Here is a 16,663-nt window from a genome sequence, read left to right on the forward strand (position 1 = left end):
CTGTAATTTGTCTGTTGGCTCCAATTTGATGTGAAGTACACTGAGCTTTTTGTTTATTTTGTTGTGCTTTTGTGAAAGTCTCAAAAATGCAAATAAACATAAAAAGGACGGATTCTCATCCTGATTTCTTTCACTATTAAATGTACCACAATTATTGTTTTGGTCCATGTTGACCCTGAGTAAATCCCGACATCACCGATAGGTGGCGAAGGTGCACTGAAAGCGTTGCCAAGCAACTTCACTCAAACTTTCGGCTCAGAAATTTTCCGTCAACTTTTTTTGTGCTGCGAACGAGGTAAGCTTTTATCTATGATGTTTTAATGACGATAGTGGCATAAGGGTAATATCTCGCTTTAGTCTGACATATTTTATCAGCTTTATCGTCTTTGGTTTTCTAAACAACATTAAGCTAACTTGTTCGATTGCATCTCCGGAAGGTACAGACTCCTTGTTCGTTTTAGCGTAAACGACACAGCAGCACAGCAATGTCTTAATTCTATTCCTTACAGGTGACACATGACAGGATGAGCGCAGGACGAGCGTCTGAGGGGGCAGGTTGCGTCCCTTGGTGGGGCTTCAGTCCTGCCCGAAATCTGCTCAGCATGGGTGAGAGCTGCTCGCTGGAACGAGATTGTTCGAGAGTTAACGAGATTACACGATGATGGATTCAATTCAATTCAGTTATTGCGCCAAATCACGACGAAAGGCGTCTCAAGTCACTTCACGAAGTAAACATTCCAGTGGCGTTCAGTTAATCATTGCCAATCAGTAAAAAGTTCCCTATAAAAGAAACCTTGCTGATTGCATCAAGTCACTGACTTGTGTCAGAGTCTCTACAGCAATTCTCATATTAAGCAAGCATGTAGTGACAGTGGGGAACAGAACTCTTTTAACAGGAAGAAACCTCCAGAGGATCCTGGCTCAGTATACACAGCCATCTGCCATTACTCATGATGCATGAATTACTGTTCAAATTCAAAAGCTGAACTCGAAGAGCAGAGGTGTCAAATTCAAGCTGGGCCGAAATGAAAAACCGGGATTAAGTCCCGGGCCAAACTTAATATTTATTGAAAAATAGATGGCAAATGTGCACATCTAGAGATATGTATTGTTGAAGCTCATCACTTGGAAACAATGTTTCTGTAGTACTACTGAAACTAGAATAACCAAATAACATGCCAGCAAGCAAATTTGACATTAAACACATCAGTCGTGTTTGTTGCTTATTATGTTTAATTTTACTCCTTAAAAAATAATTATAAGTGATGAAGGTCATTATTGTCTGTAATGTACTGATAAACATTAGACTTTCATTTATATTAGATTCATTACACACAACTGAAGAAGTTCAAGCCTCTTATTGTTTCTAATATTGATGATTTTGGCATACAGCTCATGAAAACCCAAAATTCAACAACGCTGACACAAACAATGTACCGACAATATATTGAGACGCAGACAGGGTTTTATACACAAAGGGAAACAATCAGGGAGACGGGTGACAGGTGTTTGGGGAGTAATCAGAAGGGATCAGGTGAGACCAATTAACTGAGTGGGGAAAACAGACTAGGTAAAATAAATCTACAGAGAACTAAAGATGAGTGAACTCTTAAAACCTGAAAACAAGACACCAGAAGAAATACAGGGATGGGATTACTGCATCAGAAAACACTACGGGGGAAACCTGAGGGAAACCTGGAGTGGGCTGGAGACCTAAAGGGGCACAGAAACCAAAGAAGGGGAAAACCTGGAGTGGGCACAAGGAGACACATGAGGAACACACAGAGACACATAAGGGGAACCTAGAGAGGGATGGAGAACACAAGGAGACACACGAGGGAGACGCAGAACGCAGACCATGACACATGTCACTTTTCTTGTTCGCTCTTCCTTCTTCCATCTCAGGAACATCGCAAACCTGAGTTCCATTCTGTCCCGCTCTGAACTTGAGAGTGTTGTCCACACCTTCATCTCCTCACGCTTAAACTACTGCAACTCTCTTTTCACGTGTCTGAGCTAAACCTCCCTGAACCGTACACAGGGGGACAGAATGCCTGTGCTCGGCTTCTGACCAAGTCCTCCAAACACACCCACATCACCCTGCTTCTCCTCCAGCTTCATTGGCTGCCAGTCAACTTCAGGGTTCATTTCAAGATCCTGGTTCTGGTCCATGGGGCCTTACATGGACAAGCACCATCTTACATTGGTGATCTTCTTAGTCCCTACACCCCCAGCAGGTCCCCGAGGTCCAGTGATCATAGCCTACTGGTTGTGCAGCGCACCAGGCTAAAGACCAAAGGTGACAGATCATTTGCTGCTGTGGCCCCCAGACTCTGGAACTCTCTCCCCCTGAGCCTGAGATCAGTGGACTCAGTGGTCTCCTTTAAAAGGCAGTTGAAAACTCACCTGTTCAAGCTGGTTTTGGTGTGACCTTCATCACCCTCTCTCCTATTAATTTTCTCTCTCCATTTCATTAAATTTTTTTAATCACAATTTTTTTTCTCATTTAAAACATATTTTCAATAATTTTTTGAAACATTTTTCATACTTGAATTAATTTTTTTGTTTTTGTGAAGTGCCTCGTGATTTTATCTTGAGAGGTGCTATATAAAAGATAGTTTTCTTTCTTAGCCCAGGGAGAGGCCTTGGAGGGGATGCTGGAAAGCACTCCTTCCGGTGACTCCCTCGTTCTGCTGGGGGAATTTAACGCTCACGTGGGCAATGACAGTGAGACCTGGAGAGGTGTGTTTGGGAGGAACGGCCCGCCGATCTGAATTCGAGTGGTGTTTTGTTATTGGACTTCAGTGCCAGTCATGGATTGTCCACAACGAACACCATGTTCAGACATAAAGGTGTCCATATGTGCTCTTGGCACCAGGATACCTTAGGCCACAGCTCGATGATCGACTTTGTTGTTTCATCTAACCTGTGGCCGCATGTCTTGGACACTCGGGTGAAGAGGGGGCAGAGCTGTCAACTGACCACTGGTGGTGAGTTGGTTCAGACGTTGGGGGAGGATGCCCGTCAGACCAGGCAGGCCCAAATGTATCGCGAGGGTCTGCTGGGAACATCTGGCAGAGTCTCCTGTCAGAAGGAGCTTCAATTCCCACCTCCGACAGAAGTTCCAAAATGTGCCAGGGGAGGCAGGGGACATTGAGTCTGAATGGACCCGTTCCGTGCCTCCATTGTTAAAGCGGCCGACCGGAGCTGTGGTCGCAGGATCGTTAGTGCCTGTCGTGGTGGCAACCTCCGAACCCGCTAGTGGATACCGGCGGTTAGGGATGCTGTCAAGCTGAAGAAATGGGCCATTCCCATCTGTACCGGGTCGGCCCGGGCCGGGTAGCCCCAGTCGGCCCCAGCCTGGCCCGGTTGATTCCACACATCCTTGTCTTAAGCCCATGTGGGCTGATTCTACCCACCAATCAGAGGCTTGCTCTAATGGAAGGTGTGAATTTGCTGTCAGCAGTGGGTGTGTTGGCCCTGGTCGGCCTGAAGCAGACCTCCTCGAGAAGAGGGCTGAGAATGAGCCTTGGTTGGCCCGGAAAAATACCAGGCCACCCAAATATGTAAACAACCTACGCTACCCGGCCCAGACCGACCCGGTACAGATGGGAATGGCCCTAAAGAGTCCTATCAGGTCTTTTTGGCCTGTGGGACTCCAGAGGCAGCTGACGGGTACCGGCAGTCCAAGCGGAACGCGGCTCGAGTGGTCGCCGAGGCAAAAACCCGGGCATGGGAGGAGTTCGGTGAGACCATGGAGCAAGACTTCCGTATGGCTTTGAGGAGATTCTGGTTCACCATCCGGCGCCTCTGGGGGGGGGGGGGGGGGGGGGGCAGTGCACTACCAACACTATCTATAGTGGGGACGGTGTGCTGCTGACCTCTACTCAGGACGTTGTGGATCAGTGGGCAGAATACTTCGAAGACCTCCTCAATCCCACTGACATGTCTTCCAGTGAGGAAGCAGAGTCTGGGGACTTTGGGTTGGCCTCTCAAATCTCTGGTGCTGAGGTCACTGAGGTGGTTAAAAAGCTCCTCTGTGGCAATGCTCCAGGGGTGGATAGATCCGCCCGGAGTTCCTTAAGGCTCTGGATGTTGTGGGGCTGCGCTGGCTGACGCGGCTCTGCAACATCGCGTGGACATCGGGGGCAGCCCCACTGGACTGGCAGACCGGGGTGGTGGTCCCCTTATTTAAAATGGGGGACCGCAGGGTGTGTTCCAACTACAGGTGGATCACACTCCTGAGCCTTCCTAGTAAGGTCTATTCAGGGGTTCTGGAGAGGAGGGTCCATCGGATTGTTGAACCTCGGATTCAGGAGGAGCAGTGTGGTTTTCGTCCTGGCCGTGAAACACTGGACCAGCTCTGGAGGGTGCGTGGGAATTTGCCCAACCAGTCTACATGTGTTTTGTGGATTTGGAGAAGGCGTTTGACCACGTCCCTCTGGGGGCCCTGTGGGGGTTACTCCGGGAGTATGGGGTACCAGGCCTTCTGATACGAGCTGTTAGGTCCCTGTATGACCGGTGTCAGAGCTTGGTCCGCATTGCCAGCAGTAAGTCGGGCTCGTTCCCAGTGAGAGTTGGACTCCGCCAAGGCTGCCCTTTGTCACCGATACTGTTCATTACCTTTATGGACAGGATTTCTAGGTGCAACGAAGGTGTGGAGGGCATCCGTTTTGGTGGCCTGAGGATCAGGTCTCTGCTTTTTGCAGATGATGTGGTCCTGTTGGCTTCATCAGAACATGATCTTCAACTTTCGCTGGAGCGGTTTGCAGCCGAGTGTGAAGCAGCTGGGATGAGAATCAGCTCCTCTAAATCTGAGACCATGGTCTTGATTCAGAAAAGGGTAGAATGCCTTCTCCGGGTCAGAGATGAGGTCCTGCCCCAAGTGGAGGAGTTTAAGTATCTCGGAGTCTTGTTCACGAGTGAGGGAAAACTGGAGCGTGAGATCGATAGGCGGATTGGTGCTGTGTCTGCAGTGATGCAGGCATTGTACCGGTCTGTTGTGGTGAAGAGAGAGCTGAGTCAGAAGGCGAAGCTCTCGATTTACCAGTCGATCTACGTTCCTACCCTCACCTATGGTCATGAGCTTTGGGTAGTAACTGAAAAAACGAGATTGCGGATACAAGCGGCCGAAATGAGTTTTCTCCGAAGAGTGGCTGGGCTCTCCCTTAGAGATAGGGTGAGAAGCTCGGTCATTTGCTAGGGGCTCGGAGTAGACCCACTGCTCCTCCACATCGAGAGGAGCCAGTTAAGGTGGCAGGAACATCTGGTCAGGATGCCTCCTGGATGCCTCCCTGATGAGGTTTTCCGGGCATGTCCAACCGGGAGGAGACCTAAAGGCAGACCCAGGACACGGCGGAGAGACTATGTCTCTCACCTGGCCAGGGAACGCCTTGGGATTTCCCCGGAGGAGCTGGCCCACTTGGCTGGGGAGAGTGAAGTCTGGGCCTCTCGACTTAGGCTATCGATGCCTTTTCTAATACGCATTTTCAATTGAATATAGTCTATTTTAGGATGGTAAATTGATGTTCTGAATGTTTTAGACAAAGAAGCAATGAATTTAAATGTATTTCAAGTAATTGGTTGTTTGTTTGAAAGTTATTGATAAAGGTTTTAAAAAAATACATATATATATATATATATATATATATATATATAGAGAGAGAGAGAGAGAGAGAGAGAGAGAGAGAGAGAGAGAGAGCACAGTGACCAGCATCCTGGCATGCGTTGCGGTCGATGACGCAATACTTCCCATCTCATTTTGGTAGTTATTTGCACACTTGAGTACCACGCACATGTAGACTAACTGTGCACTTCCTCCAAGTGCACTTTGCAGAAGACCGTAGGGCGCAGTGCGAGCATTGGGATTGGGCCTTAGACCCGTTCATGTATTTTAGACCCGATTTTATGATTATATGTTAAGAAGTCGCCAATATTTTTCAACAACTGGTGATCATTTTATTCATTTTCAACAATATTTTAATGGATATTTCCAGAGATTAACATTAAAAACGACACATTGTCACTTTAAAGACACAAGTAAAGGCCTGAAATGTCCCCTGGACCTAAAACCAGCTTTTAAGACTCAAATATTTATTCAATATTATATAGGAAACTTTTTACTAATTAGCATAAAGTAAACTATACTGGAATGTTTACTTTGTGTTGTGCCTTGAGACATCTCTTATTGTGATTTATATAAATAAACTGAATTGGATGAAGTAAACTGTCATGTGTAGGAACCACTTCTTCTCTGCCTGTAAGGTCCTGACCAGTCTGAAGAGGAAGCCAACGTTTTACTGGTCGGCAGTGCAGATCCAAGGCATATGTTAAAGACCATTGCTGGTTTACAAGATGAGCAAGGTCTTCATGTGAGGCTGACGCTCATAAACAAATCTGTCTAACTAAGAATTAGACACAGAACCTTAATCGTCTCTGTCCTGCTGCTCTGCAGGTGTATGTGATAGAGAACAGCATGGAGGTGGTGGCCAGGCAACTGCTGCTCCTCTATGTAGCACTTATACCCCAGGAGGTCATGGGAATGAATGGTACGTATATGAGTTTGATAATTAGTACATTTTTGAAAAGGTTTTTTTTTTATTTGTCTGTGTTTGTGTTTTAGAGAAGACCGAGGTTTTCCTGGAGCTTTTTGGAAACGGTGAAATCCGCAGTCAGACATTTGAGAACTTGCAGCGAGCTGCATCACAGCTCTCCGTGTCTGTTACTGAAACACTGGAGGAGGCAGCAAACCCCTGTCTGGATACGACCCTTCTTAAGGTGAAACAATCGGTTTTAAACTTTAGCTCCACCAAAGTTAATGTTCAAATTCTCTCATTCCTGGTTTTCCTTCATTTGTGCAGTTTAAGGATCGAGATGAATTATGTCGAATATTTAAGCTGTGGGCCCAGACTTCATCTGAGCATCCTGCTCCTATCAGGATGTCTGCAGCCTGGGATTATCGAGTCAGGCAGCATCTCGGTACTCGTTACGACTCCAGGAAGGGTTGTTATGACTGGGACCTCGCAATGAAGCTGCATACCAAGGGGGTATCTGTTGTTTTTTGGTCAAAACACTTCCTTTGCTAATTTGTTGACAGTTACAGATAACAGACAGATTAAAAGTTATTACATGCATACAGTGTGGCGTCATCAACAAACAGCAATATATGAGATGGAGAGAGCAGGGACTGGCGTTTGAAATGAGGGAAGGTGCCTACCAGATAACCAATCCAACTTTGCTCTCGTCAAGAGCATTTAATCAGGTACAGGATTATCTGTTTTGCTGCACTGTAAAGAAATGAAATGATGCAAGGGAACTTCCTGTTCCTCCACAGAGGGGAGACAAAGTGTCCATTAGAGGCTACTGGGGAGACATCGTTTCCAGTCCTTATCTCTCTTTTGGCATCGAAAGCGATGACGAGAGTCTGCTGAAGACATGTAACGGGCAATACATCAAGGTAAAATAAGAATGAATGAAATGAGAGACTACGATTCATGTTGATGTTTTGTATAAACATGCAGCTGAAGTTATTCTTCTCCTCATCCCCAGACAGCCCAGGACATCTCCTTTGCAAACACCCAGAGATTGTTCCAGTCCCTGTCCAGCAGACGGGGCTGCCTGACTACTCCTCAGTCAGACTCAGAGGCAGAAACAGCACGGACTGAGCAGAAACCTGTCAGTGTTCATGGTAAAAGGCCTTCAAAGATAGTCGTATAAAAGAAAACAACACACGGGAAAATACGGATCAAACTGCACTGAGTGCATCTGCAAAGGCTGATGTGGTCTAAAAGGGACTTGCTGAATCAGGTTTTGTGTGATAAAATACTGATTTAAGAGGAAACTCAATAGTAAGAAAACAGTCAGACTATGAGACATCCTCATCCGCATGAAGCCAGAAAACATCTATAATCTGTGCAAATGTAAAAGATTGGAGTCAACCCCTTTCAGCTAAGCAACATCAACACAGAAATGGTGTTAATAGCTAAGAGTCACAGACTTTGATGGCTAACATCACACAAGATCTTTTGATAAAGTGAGATCACTCATAATGTTATTATTTATTAATGACGCCATCCTTTCCTAATTTTTAACTGAACTGTCTCTTCCAGACTTGATGCGGCTGAATGGAGTCTCTGTAACGTTCCTTCCTTTGGATTCCCTTCATAAACTACCAGAGAAACAGAAATACTCCCGTTACTTCAACAGCATTTATTTTTCTGCCAGGTATGATCCACTAGCACTTGCCTAAATTTAAAAAATCCACACATGAAATGGATTTTTCCCTCTAGAGAAGCTGAGTGTGTTTCATTTCTGTTTCCCTGTCTTCCGTGGAGCTGTGTGCACCAGCTGGATCCTGTGATCAGGCAGATTGCAGCACCAGACACTGTTCTCGTCATCGAGTTGGCCAAGTAAGGGGGGGTTTGTAGTAATGTAGCTTGTTACCATGGCGACTGTATGGTCACCAGCGATACAGTTGGATTCTGTGTATTTGTGCATTTAATGTTTACATAGCTTCCCAGATTTACCTGCACATGTGTGTGTGTGTGTGTGTGTGTGTGTGTGTGTGTGTGTGTGTGTGTGTGTGTGTGTGTGTGTGTGTGTGTGTGTGTGTTTGTGTGTGTGTGTGTGTGTGTGTGTGTGTGTGTGTGTGTGTGTGCGCGCACGTGTGTGTGTGTGTGCGTGTGTGTGTGTGTGTGTGTGTGTGTGTGTGTGTGCGCGCACGTGTGTGTGTGTGTGTGTGTGCGTGTGTGTGTTAGGTACATTTTGGATCTAAGCAAAGAGCAAGAGGTGGGTTTTGCAGAGAAGGTGGCAGCCATGGCTCTGGAGGCGGGATTTGAACCGTGGAACCAGGGACGCAGTGATGACGTCCATGCGGTTTTCAAACTGAAGATGTAAAAATGTTTTCCACTACAAGTGTTTATTCTGATCCTGATGCAAGTAAATGTCAGATTTAGTGATTTTGCATCACATGACCCATTTCTGGAAGATTTGCACTAGCAGGAGGACAGACAGTGATAGGATAATAAATCTGGATCCTGCATATGTTCTGTTTCTTTTTTCAGTAGAAAAAAACATCTAATGAAACAGCAATAAATCTGATTGCATTTTAATAACACCAGTGTAAATGTTCTTTTATTTTTGCATGCACTTTAAAAGCTTCAGATCCAAATGTAACTCAGAAATCAAGCAAACAACAAAATAAAACAGCTGAATGTCACAAAACTGCTGCAGCTTGAGAAACATCGTCACTTCCAGCGTCCTCCCACCTTCCCTTTGCCGTGGACCTTTTTGCTGCAAGAGAAGATTCGGACCAGGTTACTAGCAGCGTTTCAGAGCACTGATCATTATTTCTCAGCAGGATTTCAAAGTGAGATATTCTACTGTTGCTTTCTGCTTCATATAGCTGTGTAAATATCTCATCCTGTCTGCTATGAAGCACGGTTTCTCGAGCTCGTTATAAGCTGCAGCCATTAATCTGTGCTATGTTTGCATAGTCAAAGGTTTACCAGGCTCTGCTTTGCAAGCTGGGCTTTAGGATTTGTGCTGTGGATTAGCATTAACAAGCGGATTGACTCACAATTTTTGCGCATGTTGGATTCTGTTGAGAAGAACGTTAATCTGTAAAAATAGTTCATGAAATTTGTGTCAGAGTTGTTGCAGTTTTTAGGACCTGAACTTTGCGCATTCTCAGCTACCTCATATTTCTGCTTCTTCATCTTCTCGGTCAGGTCAAACTTCTCAGACTCTAGTTGGTAGATCCACTCCCACATTTCTTTGGCTTTCTCTCTGGAAAACATCACGTTTAAATGACACTCCCTGAACACATCAACCTTTTGTGAGACCTTCACTGACCTCAGGCTGTCCTCCCTCAGGTTCTCAATCCCCAGGGGTTTTCTTCGTTCTCCCAGAGTTTTCTTCTTGATCTCCCTCGCCGTTTGCCTTTTGCCTCGTCTTTGTTCTTCCTGCAGAAAACAAAGTACTTCCACCATCAGATCAAGCTATGTCTATCATTTTAAATCCACCTGCTGATAAACTACACCTGCCTTTGCTAGAAATCCTCCAAAATGAGCCCCCATGTTGGAGAGAACCTTCTTCTTCTTGGCCTCATCTTCTGCCCTCTTCTTGGCTTCTTCTTCCTCTTTTCTCTGTCTCTCCTCCTGAAAAAAGCACGACTACACATTGAAAAACAAACAAAAGTTTAATATCAAATAATGCATGTAATCAAATAATCAGTTACTGCAATGCGTGTCTGTCTGTCCCGCTCTTTCTCAGCCCTCACACGCTGCTGCTCAGCTCTCTCTGCTCGCCTTCTCTCCTAAATGATTACAAAAGAGCAGAACCTTTATGTTGTTGATCAGAAGGGTTGCTGTAGGTTTTCAGAGGAGAAAATGAAGGCAAATGCTTGAAAAATTGATCACAATTCTCTCTTTGAGTCCGATCAGCTCCTCTTCCTCTTTCTTCCTCTGCTCAAAGTGGACATCGATCAGCGTCTGAAGCTCCAGGAGATCCTTCTCCATTCTTTTCCTGTGGATGTCCTGGCAGCACACAGGGAGATTTACTGATCTAGAACAACTTATTAATAGTTTTGGTTTTACTGTTGAAGGAACTCACATCAAAATCCACCCTCTCCCCCTCTGGGATTTTTGGTGGAGCGAGCTGAGTGACCATCGGCCTAAAGGACAAAAACAAAAACCTAACAGAATTAAAATCACAGGTTTTATTTTTTATCTCGTTTGACCACATATTTTACTGAAATCCTAGTATTATTAGTACATTTATTTTAAATATACACATCCATCCAATTTCATCCGCTTATCCGGGGTTGGGTCATGGGGGCAGCAGCCTAAGCAGAGAGGCCCAGACTTCCCTCACCCCATCCACTTGGGCCAGCTCCTCCGGGGGAACCCTAAGGCGTTCCCTGGCCAGCCGTGAGACATAGTCCCTCCAGCGTGTCCTGGGTCTTCCTTCAGGTCTCCTCCTGGTTGGACGTGCCTCAAAAACCTCACCAGGTAAACGATCAGGAGGCATCAACTAGATGCCCAAGCCACCTCAACTGGCTCCTCTGGCTCCATGTGGAGGAGCAGCGGGTCTACACCGAGCCCCTCCCAGATGGCCGAGTTTCTCACTCTATCTCTAAGGGAGAGCCCAGCCACCCTGCAGAGAAAACTCATTTCGACCCAACGCTCGTGACCATCGGTGAGGGTAGGAACGTAGATCGACCGGTAAGTCCAGAGCGGATAAACGGAGTAGGAAGTGACGCCACAATCAGCGTCAGCTCTGAGGATGTTTTGCAGTCAGCAAACGAAACGTACGTCAGCAAGGTAAAGAAAAACCTTTCCCGTGTTTTAAAAAGAACCAAAAATGGAAATCGAGAGCTTCGCCGTCCGGCTCAGCTCTTGCATCACTGCAGACGCAGCACCGACCCACCTATCGATCTCAAGCTCCATCTGTCTGGCAAATGAATCAATAACAATAACACAGAAATAACAGAAAAGCAATGAAAAACAATTATATAAGCAGCAAATAATTACATGAATTCAATCATATCCAAACAGAGATGGGAAGAAGTACAAATGTAACTAATTATATCCCTTCTCCCAAACTTTTGTCCACTCTCATTACTTTAATTTTATACTCATATTTGTACTCGAGTCAATGATTTAATTATATCATAAATACACCAAAATGTTCACACACACAAACACACTCATGCTCAGTAAACTTCACAAAACTGTTCTGAATATGTTCTTTTACATTTCTTTTAGAGCACATTGATGAACATTCCTTCAGCTCCATTTTTAATTTATTCCACAGCTTGGTGAATGACCTTACTGACCCTCACTGCTTTTTTTCTTCTTCTTTTTTGCAGAATGAAGAGGATAAATTATACTTTTGTTTCCCCAAATATCCGGACAGTAGCTCACACATGGAAATGTTATTCAACAGTAAAGTGTCTGAAGCGACATGCTGCAGTATGAAACAGCCACATTTCTGGACACTTTGGTTTGTAAAGGCTTTACGTGAGTTCCATCATCATTACCCCCAAGAGATGACTCTTAGGCAGAGGTGTGGACTCGAGTCACATAACTTGGACTCAAGTCACACGACTTAGATTCGAGTCATTATTTTAATGACTTCTGACTTGAAATCTATAAAGACTTACGACTTGACTCGGACTTGAACGCCAATGACTTGCGACTTGAATCGACTTGGATCTGTTGACTTGATGATGACTTCAGCATATTTGATATTTTAGCTCAAAAGTGACACGACATGGACAGAAATCATGAACCATTCTTCGTTGTGGGTTAGATCTTGTTCTGCTAAATGCAGCAGCACTTTGTTTACGACCAGTTTCAGCTGCACTTCCTGCTTGTTTCAGCAAATAAAGAAAGCTTTAAGAAGCTTTATTTCTGGAATTTATTTATTATCATTGTCATTAAACTGAAGTTGGACAGATGACTTGATTATGACTAGAAAAATCAAAGTTAAGGACTTGGACTTCCACATCACTTACTTTGGACTCGACTTGGACTTGATTTTCTTTGACTTGGACATGACTGGAAAGATTTGTGACTTACTTGTGACTTGAAAAGCAGTGACTTGGTTGGTCTCACCTCTGCACTTCGGTAGCCAACTTGTAAATTTGACTTATTTCCTCCATTCCCAAAATTCTCACCTGTATTTGGGGCGTTCTTGGACATAGAGAAAAACAAAGAAAAATGTCAGAAGTTGAGACAAAAGCGGCAGAACAGCTTTGATATTAGGGCCGCACGATATTAGGCAAACCTGAAATAGTCGATAACGGTGATTAATATTGCCATGATGATATTACTTGCGATAAATAAAAACTTAACTCAGAAAAAAATTATCAAAAACAAAGAAGTAAAAAAATGACTAAAAAATCAGAAAAATGAGAAAAGCAAAAGATGTGAGAAAAGGGAAAGAGAAAATGAACAAGAAAAGGCAATTAGTGGATACTGGGAAAAGCAGAATCAACAGAAAGAGCAGAACAAAGCTAACTCAGGTGTTTGCTAACCATCTAAATGAAATGCCGTCCGCCTCGGGGGCGGCCATCTAACCAATGAGAACCCACCCAATTGGCCAAATGGGTGAAGAGCTCCATGTGATTTGTTAAAAAACCTCATGCTTCCGTTTGATAGACAGAATGCATTATGTGTAGCAAACATTTGAGCTGACCATTCATTGCGATATTTAACGGTTCTTTGCGATATGCATATTGCGTATGCTGATATCGTGATAACGATATATTTGCGATATATTGTGCAGCCCTGTTTGATATAATCCTCACACAGCAGCAGACTCACCTCCTTCACTCTGCTCCTCATCGTCATCTGCTGAAAAACACAAGGGCAAAGAGATGGAGCTGAAACATAAGCTTCAATTCTTAATTCTTAAATACTCTTACCTTCACGATGCTCTCTAAACAACAAAAAACAGCAATGATTAATCCAATAAGATAGATTTTTTGCATGTAAATTGTTTAAATTTAGATTATAGTTACTCACCCATGTTGATCTGTAAAAGACATGGTGACACTAAACAGAAAAAAAACACATTTATGACACTAATAATACAAGAAATGCAGGATTTTTCTTGTATTTGTAGTTTGATTGGTTAGATAAAGCAAAATAGAATCAAACAGGACAGAATAAAGGCAAACAGGAGTTTATTTTCTTTCATTTGCAGACAATTATGAGCTTAAAATCTCTTTTTTGTTCTAAGAGGTACAAAAAATATATAAAGATCTTGATACAAAATACAAGAAATGCTTTTACGGGATCTCGTGCTAAAAAAATGTCTAATTTGGTCTGATTTTGGTATTTTAAACACAATTATTTTTACATCTTTGAACACTCAAGCAAGAACAAGTGATGGAGAAATACACTGGCTCTGTGCAGCGGTCCGACTCTACCATCATCAGTGCAAGATCTTGGTGAAACATTAATGCAACACTGTAAGAAAATAAATCTCGTGACATTGCAGAAACTTATAGAAACAACGCCACAGCGAATATGTGCCGTAATCATAGTTAAAGGTGGTCCAATGAATTATTAGTGTGTGATCTTTAATTTGGGCCAGGCAGTGTATTTTATACATAAGTAATTTTGTAGAAATTTGGACAAATATTGGCTCAGACGCTGTATTGGTTACAGAGCTGCACGTTTCGTGGGAGGAAAAGACACATTATTCACTGTAGCCTGATGGTGCTTTCATTAAACCCCAATAACACAGCTGACTAACGATAGTCTGATGACAGAAGAAAACAATAGAAATGCCTTTTGTTGTTAAAGAGCTTTGAATAGCTGAGGCCAAACACATCCTCCTGTTACCATACAAGCACGCCAGGGAGCAGCTGTCCCATCCTTCATGTTTAATCTGATTTCCAGAGGAGAACTGAGGACGAAGACGTTAAGCAGGCTGCTGCTATTGACATCAGCCAAACGCTCTTTTAGAACCTCGTCTATTTTCTGTCTCACTTTACTGAAAAGACAATAAATGTGTGATTTAACTTTCTGATGGGGAGGGAAATGATTTTGGAGAGAATTATTCAGATAAGACTGCTGATTTATGGGTGTATTTACCCTAAAAATCAGACACTTAGGCTGCCTGAGTCTGTAGACCCCTTCAGCCCAGATCTCAGAGTGTGTGGATCTGAATAAACAGGTGGACGAAGGATCCCAGGAGGAATTTATCATATTGCTTCACCAATGGCTAAACCAGCAGGGTGGCATTTTTAAACTGTTTTCAAAATGTTATCAACATTGATTCAATTATTGCTTGGTTTGATGTTTAGTATGGCTTCAATGTGCAGGATTGTTTAGGGGAAATCTCAACAATTATATGAGATAAAAGCTATTAGGTCACAAGCTGTTTGTATTTCAGTCAGAACAGAATTTTATTTGACCTGGCAAACCATCCTACAGTGGGATGTGAAAGTTTGTTCGTCATGTTAATCTTCATAATTTTCCTGTGTAAATCACTGGTTGTTGAGATCTTAAAAAATTCAGTTAAACATATCATAGGAGACACACACAGTGATGTTTGAGAAGTGAAACAAAGTTTATAGGATTTACAGAAAATGTGCATTAATTGTTTCAACAAAATTAAGCAGGTGCACAAATTTGGGCACCATAAAAGAGAAATAACTCAAAATTTAGTAGATCCTCCTTTTGCATAAATAACAGCCTCTAAATGTTTCCTATAGTTTCCAATGAGAGTCTGGATTCTGGTTGAAGGTATTTTGGACCATTCTTCTTTACTAAACATCTCTAGTTCATTCAGGTTTGATGACTTCTGAGCATGGACAGCTCTCTCAACAATATTCAGGTCTGGGGACTGAGATGGCCATTCCAGAATGTTCTACTTCCTCTGCATGAAGGTCTTAGATGTTGAGTAGTGTTTAGGGTCGTTGTCTTGGTGACAGATCCATCCTGGTACAGCTTCAGCTTTGTCACTGATTCCTGGACACTGGTCTCCAGAACACGCTGATATTGAGAGGAATCCATGCGTCCCTCAGCTTTAACAAGATTCCCAGTCCCCGCACTGACCACAGCCCCACAGCATGATGAAACCACCACCATGTTTTACTGTGTAGCAGGTGTTTTTCTTGGAATGTTGTGTTCTTGTTCCTCCATGCATAACCATGAAGTGTTTCTTAGCTTACTGACTGTACAGCATGATAAAAAAATAACTACACTGTAAAATCTGATTGGTTAACCTTACTTGAAAAACATGCAAACTGAAAAGGACAAAAAAGTACAAAGTACTTAGAAATTTGCTGTTTACTACAGCGTAAGTATATACAACTCAGAAATACAAGTTCAGTAAGCGAATTTCAAAGTTCTTTGTAGTTTTTTTCTTAGTAATAGTAACATGCATGTAAGTGCCTTTTACTTTGTATGCATTAGTGGCTCCAACATATAATTACCAATTACGTTGTGCTTATTTCAAATATTTCCACACTAGAAGAGGAGCTACCTTTAGCTTAGGTGGAAGAAATGAAGGAGCGTACCTGGACTGCTGATGATGTTCACCGACAATGAGGAAGAGCAGCGGCCAGAGAGCGAAGACGCTTTAACTAGGCTGTTAGCTGTTTTGCTGCACACAGATCTGGTCAAATCATCTGTGATGTTGAGGCTTTTAGCAGAGCTAGAGTTAATTAAGACGTAAAGTTAGTCTGACTAATGTTTGTCCTCCCAAAGTTAGATCAATAGTGTGTGTGTGTGTGTGTGTGCAGGCCGTGGTTTAGAGAAGATGGACAGGGATTGGATGTGGATCAGTGGCTTTGGGAGTCATGAGCTGAACTCGGGGAGGACAGATAATGAGGGGAGGCTTTGGAACTGACCTCACTGCTGAATTAAGACACGACAGCTGGTGCTATAACACGAGGGCGTCCTATGGGTGTCTGGTACCAGGATGCTCACGAGGGATGCTTTATACCCAGGGGACCGAGGTGATGGTGGAGGTAACGAGTCACATTAAGTTTTAGAACTTTCTTCTCATAGTTGACCACCGGGTCATGCTTAGAAAGTCCTTCGGGATGTTTTAAAATGTCATTTTCATTTGAAATCCCTTAAAAGAGAGACAATAGAACAATCATCAGAACCTCTGGGTGTCGTGATTTAAACCGTTTCAGTTT

The 16,663-nt window shown here is 43.5% G+C and overlaps 2 protein-coding genes across 6 annotated transcripts; one reads left to right on the forward strand and one right to left on the reverse strand.

Annotated features, from left to right (window-relative positions):
- The first annotated feature begins 517 nt into the window (after nt 1–517).
- LOC107387997 (dynein axonemal assembly factor 3) lies at nt 518–9,115 on the forward strand. 2 transcript variants are annotated; one of them, XM_015963308.3, is made up of 11 exons: nt 518–606; nt 6,265–6,371; nt 6,455–6,548; nt 6,623–6,777; nt 6,861–7,046; nt 7,139–7,261; nt 7,334–7,456; nt 7,549–7,687; nt 8,109–8,223; nt 8,334–8,408; nt 8,757–9,115. In XM_015963308.3, exons 1-11 carry the CDS (start codon nt 525–527, stop codon nt 8,893–8,895), a joined length of 1,338 nt encoding a protein of 445 aa, XP_015818794.3. In that variant the 5' UTR covers nt 518–524; the 3' UTR covers nt 8,896–9,115. The 2 variants fall into 2 exon arrangements, with proteins under 2 accessions (XP_015818794.3, XP_015818795.3); XM_015963309.3 differs by having other exon boundaries at nt 539–606; nt 6,240–6,371.
- Nucleotides 9,091–13,373, reverse strand: LOC107388002 (troponin T, slow skeletal muscle). Of its 4 annotated transcripts, XM_054749172.2 has the most exons (10): nt 13,329–13,373; nt 12,680–12,695; nt 10,612–10,672; nt 10,419–10,535; nt 10,238–10,315; nt 10,040–10,157; nt 9,853–9,958; nt 9,696–9,786; nt 9,578–9,618; nt 9,091–9,291 (listed from the first exon to the last, which is right to left on the reverse strand). In XM_054749172.2, exons 3-10 carry the CDS (start codon nt 10,666–10,668, stop codon nt 9,246–9,248), a joined length of 654 nt encoding a protein of 217 aa, XP_054605147.2. In that variant the 5' UTR covers nt 10,669–10,672; nt 12,680–12,695; nt 13,329–13,373; the 3' UTR covers nt 9,091–9,245. The 4 variants fall into 4 exon arrangements, with proteins under 4 accessions (XP_054605147.2, XP_070401684.1, XP_070401683.1 ...); XM_070545583.1 differs by lacking the exons at nt 12,680–12,695; nt 13,329–13,373 and having other exon boundaries at nt 9,853–9,962; nt 10,044–10,157; nt 10,612–10,870; XM_070545582.1 differs by lacking the exons at nt 12,680–12,695; nt 13,329–13,373 and having other exon boundaries at nt 10,612–10,864.
- Between the last annotated feature and the right edge of the window lie 3,290 nt (nt 13,374–16,663).

Source organism: Nothobranchius furzeri, chromosome 16 (genome assembly GCF_043380555.1).
Source record: "Nothobranchius furzeri strain GRZ-AD chromosome 16, NfurGRZ-RIMD1, whole genome shotgun sequence".
Classification (NCBI taxonomy): domain Eukaryota; kingdom Metazoa; phylum Chordata; class Actinopteri; order Cyprinodontiformes; family Nothobranchiidae; genus Nothobranchius; species Nothobranchius furzeri.

Excerpts from the sequence above, each read along its gene's own strand:
- LOC107388002 (XM_054749171.2), bottom strand. The coding sequence starts at position 10,743 with ATGTGGTCAAACGAGATAAAAAATAAAACCTGTGATTTTAATTCTGTT. Across the intron at positions 10,536-10,611 it reads GGGAGAGGGTGGATTTTGAT|GACATCCACAGGAAAAGAAT; the intron begins GTGAGTTCCTTC and ends GTGTGCTGCCAG. Across the intron at positions 9,959-10,039 it reads AGGATTTCTAGCAAAGGCAG|AACAAAGACGAGGCAAAAGG; the intron begins GTGTAGTTTATC and ends TTCTGCAGGAAG.
- LOC107387997 (XM_015963308.3), top strand. The coding sequence starts at position 525 with ATGAGCGCAGGACGAGCGTCTGAGGGGGCAGGTTGCGTCCCTTGGTGG. Across the intron at positions 7,047-7,138 it reads TGAAGCTGCATACCAAGGGG|TGTGGCGTCATCAACAAACA; the intron begins GTATCTGTTGTT and ends ACATGCATACAG. Across the intron at positions 8,409-8,756 it reads CTCGTCATCGAGTTGGCCAA|GTACATTTTGGATCTAAGCA; the intron begins GTAAGGGGGGGT and ends TGTGTGTGTTAG.